General features: G+C 42.9%; 1 protein-coding gene across 1 annotated transcript in view; it reads left to right on the plus strand.

Moving 5' to 3' along the window:
- The first annotated feature begins 825 nt into the window (after window positions 1-825).
- The window catches only part of LOC111872177 (UDP-galactose transporter senju), a 19,272-nt gene continuing 15,492 nt past the window's right edge, over window positions 826-4,605 (plus strand). Inside the window, exons 1-2 of the mRNA XM_023865786.2 lie at window positions 826-1,193; window positions 3,451-3,568. Of these exons, the coding sequence (XP_023721554.1) occupies window positions 1,103-1,193; window positions 3,451-3,568 (209 nt within the window). The 5' untranslated portion in view covers window positions 826-1,102. The remainder of the gene's footprint in view (window positions 1,194-3,450; window positions 3,569-4,605) is intronic.

Here is a 4,605-nt window from a genome sequence, read left to right on the forward strand (position 1 = left end):
ACCTCCTAAAATTGCAGCGTATGCAAAACAAGGTTTTGTGCACCATTGGAAATTTTCCAAGGTGCACACCAGTCCGCGACTTGCACACAGCTTTCAACTTTCCATATGTATACGATTATATAACAAAATTGTGCAGGCGACAAGCAGAAGTCATACAAAATCATGAGAATGAACATGTTCGCGGTATAGGACAAGGTGAAGCCAGACACAGAAAATATAAGAGGTTTCAACTTGGCGGTGGTCAAGCTTACGACCGTTCAAACGACCAAGTTTTCGTTGTAGCATAAGATATGTAAGTTAGGCATGATCTGCTCTGTAAAGCCTGTACTGACAGAGGACTTGTGTGTAGTGCAAAAGGAAGAATTTTCGATAACTTGTTATATGTACGAAATACAATATATACTTGACGAAAGGTCAAGTGTATTCATAAGGGACAAACCAATCTTCTCGTCAGAGCGGATGCTACATAAGGACTATTAGCGCAAGAATTCAGGTGAAAAAAAGAAATCTCTGGTCGTGGGCCTCAAGGGGCTGACCCCAAGACGAACTGATTGGCGGTAAACCGCCAGTCGTAAAGTAACTCTGACTCTGACTATAAAGAAGTGTGGTATGGGTGTTGGAAGCAGTAATATTGTTGGTACTATACTATTAGTCTTCAATTCTTCAAACTCAAGTTCGTCTGTGTATACTGTGCAACTATAATAAATATTATAGAACAGTTCAACAAGTGATTGTCTCTTCATGTAACGACATCCCACAATATACTTCAGAAGTAGGAAATTTCGTGCAGGATAAGGGAAAACGTAACTATTGGCACTACTGCGACCAGTATTTAGGGCGTTTAATGGTGGTATCAGGGATACGAAGTAGAGTTTTGTCTTAAATGTGAAGGCAGTAGTACTGTTGTGTGGTCTGATCATGCTTATGTATGAGTTATCAAAATGTGAGAAAAGTGTTACATGAATATTATATGCTACAGTGTCTTCTAATAATTGGTGCACCATGTAGCGAATCTATCTATTCGTAGTAGAAGTATACCGCAGCAGTGGGCCTGGGAGAATATTTATAAACCTTGTATCACCCACAGAAATTGCTATTAATCATGTTTGAGAATATAAATTGGTCGGAATTATTTCCAACAAAGCTGAGTGCTGTCATTTTTGTATCATACATGGTTCTTTTCATCAATCAAGGTTAGTATTTCATAATGATTATAAATCAGCGTTATTGTACGTGATTGTAATGGGTTTGATACTCTGTGTTATTCTGTAACTTACAACATTAGTACTCATTTCTTTATGCAGTTAATATAAATGTCAGGATGTAATTGAATGTCGCGATATTTGTAGTGACCAATAGCTACTGTTCTGTACTGAGGAGCTGATTATTAAGTAGCAGTACATATTTAATAAATAGCTGAGAAACCGAATGAGTTCTTGAAGAAAGTACATTAAGTTTCCTGCCATTCTGAATTTGGTTAATCACAGTAAAATAATATTTACCAGAACTGCCATCTGTAATTGTAAACATTCTTCTATTATGTTACATACAACAGTCAGGATACTTAAACAGTTTCCGACAAGACCAACAGTGATTCAGTCATCAGTTGACTTGGAAGCATGATCCATTTAGTGTGACCCATATTTTGGTTTACAAATTTACACTGTAAGTAATTAACTGTGATAGCAAAGACTGTGTCAACAGGTTAGTGTGTACAACATAGGTGGGAGGTGATAAGCATATGCAAAGTATTAGCTAAAATACATGAAGGGAGGAGACAACCAGAGAGACTTAGGCATAGATGGGAAGGTGATATTAAAACTGACGTAAAAGAATAATGGTGAGAAGTTGTGGACTTGATTCAGTGATATCAAGAAGCAGTGCGTTTGGTGGGCTCATGCAAACACGATGGGGTTAATAAAAGATGGGGACTTCTTCGAGAAAGTCAGAATATAACAGTCAACTTCTGAATTTTTGGGGGCAGTTGTGCAACCTGATTAGTTTTAGTACCTTGGAAATTATCAGTCATCTAGGTTTTACACTCAAGTGCAAAAAGTCATGGGATAGCAGTATGTAAATTTATTTTTAAGTGGCACCACCGTCCCTTGATGGCTTGAGAATGCCCAGAGCAGTAGCAGCTGTGAGGTATTCTCTCATGAGTCAGGTTGAACACTGGCCAGTCTGCTCATGGCAAGCTGATGTGAATTATCGGAATTTGAACGGGGCATGATAGTGGGTGCCAGGCAGATGGGACATTCCATTTCCGAAGTTGTGCGCTCATTCAACATTCCTAGATCCACCGTGTCACGTGTGTACCGGGAATACCTTGTGTAAGGCATTTCCACCCACCGTGGACAGCGCATTGGCCGACCACGGTTGCTTAATGATCGTGACCAGCGACAACTAGCTAGATTGGTCCGTGGTAACAGACAAGTGACACTGGCTGAAATCACATCCACATTCAATGCAGGAGGTACCAGATGCATATCCAGCAGGTCGGTGCAGCATTCTTTAGCTTCCATGGGATATGGGAGCAGAAGACCGACCAGAGTGCCTCTGTTAACACCACGACACCGAACACAGCGCCTCACCTGGGCTTGTGACGTTGCTAATTGGACCCTGGAGGATTGGCAACATGTGGCATGGTCTGATGAGTCATGGTACCAGTTGTTTCGGGCAGATGGTAGGGTTAGGGTGTGGCACAGACCCCATGAGTCCATGGACCCCAGTTGTCAACAAGGCACCGTGCAGGCTGATGGTGGTTCCATACTGGTGTGGGGTGTGTTCACGTGGCATGAGTTGGGTCCACTCATCCACCTAAACACGTCATTGACCAGTGACCACTACATTACACTGCTTGGTGACCATTTGCAGCCCTTCATGGACTTCATATACCCCCACAACGATGGGATATTCCAGCAGGACAGTGCACCGTGTCATCAGGCCAGAGTTGTCAGAATTGGTTCAAGGAGCATTCTGGAGAGTTCCGACGAATGGTGTGGCCACCATGTTCGCCCGACATGAACCCAATCGAGCATTCATGGGACATGGTGGAGAGGTCCATTCGCACCCAAAATCCTGCACCTACAAATACCAAGGAGCTGTGGGCGGCTATCCAGACGGCATGGCTCAACATGTCTCCAGAAGTCTTCCATCCACTTTTGGAATCGATGCCACGTCAAGTTGCTGCACTTTACCAGGCTATAGGGGGTCCTACACAATACTAGGTATCTATCCCATGACTTTTCGCACTTCAGCGTATACTAGAAATTAAACTTGTTCTGTTTACATTTTTAGGCAAAAGTGAGATCTAATCCAAGGGGTCCTCTGGAATAGAGTGCATCATTGGAAAAAATTATCTCTGCAAGGAGGACCCTGTTGCATGGATGTAGTTACTTATTTAACTGTATCAGTGTATATAACTTTGAATTAGTTTGTTTCTTTTAACAGGTATATTTGTGACAGCATCACAAAGCTCAAACAGTGCATACGGCTACAATACAGTGACTGTTGTTCTGTTAACGGAAGTTGTCAAGTTGTTTGTCTCTGTAGCACTCTACTGTAAAGAGTAAGTACTTCACAGTTTTCATACAGTGTTTAACCCTTTCTGTCTTCTGTCACTTAGAAACAGCATTCTCCTTGAATATGAATTCAACTGAAACATTAGTAAAAACATTCTTCTACCCTCTTTACGAAGTTCAAACTGTTATTTGTGATTGTATGCATCCCATGAAACTACATCAAAAGTAGATTTTTAAAATGGTTCAGATGACAGGGAATAAGGCATTAAAGATGGAACAAGATAACTTCGGGTGAAGCACATCTCAGTTCATTGAAACCCCCATTTGACGTTCTGTGATTTGGGGGAACATCCCACATCATCTCGCATTTGTGCAACGCTCGCTATTCAGCTCACTTTTCACCATCACGCGCACTAACCAATCACATTGCTTCAAACGTTCACATTTATATAGCGCTTGCGGCTAGCCCACATCTACATCATTACACGCGCTAGCCAATCAGCGCTCAGCAAATTTTTGCTCCGCCATCGAGCATCGTATAAAAGGAGTAGCTCTGACCCGGCATCTTCAGTGTACGATCAGTCTTCACTCAAGCAACATCTGCCAGCACACTTCGTCGCCAACGCTCGCTCTTCGGGAGTCTTCGGCTTGCGCTGCGCCAGGAATGGCCGCCTCGTCACTCTGCTGGCATGCCCGACTCACTGGGCTGCCTCAACTAGCCGGCAGTCATGTCAGACGCACTGGGCAACTGGCGTTGCTACCGCCTCACCACTCCAGCGACCGTTCTGTGCAAGCAAACCTTTTCCTGATTGCTTCAACAGCTGAGCAACCATCTCCGTGGGGGTGTAATGTGGGAGCTGCAGTGTGTTGACTAATGTTGCGGAGTTAGCTGTCTGAGTGCGAGCGTTGCACAAATGCATGATGATGTGGGATGTTCCCACAGATTTAAGGTATACCCCCATTTAATATTTATATTCAGTGATCTCAGTCAAATAATATAACTGGTACATTCCCTCATTTGATTTTTCTCAGTTTTATGGTTAAATTCACTAATCCCCAAAGGAACCTTAAATGGGGGGGGGGG

The sequence above is a fragment of the Cryptotermes secundus genome, unplaced genomic scaffold, assembly GCF_002891405.2.
Source record: "Cryptotermes secundus unplaced genomic scaffold, Csec_1.0 scaffold593, whole genome shotgun sequence".
NCBI classification, from domain to species: domain Eukaryota; kingdom Metazoa; phylum Arthropoda; class Insecta; order Blattodea; family Kalotermitidae; genus Cryptotermes; species Cryptotermes secundus.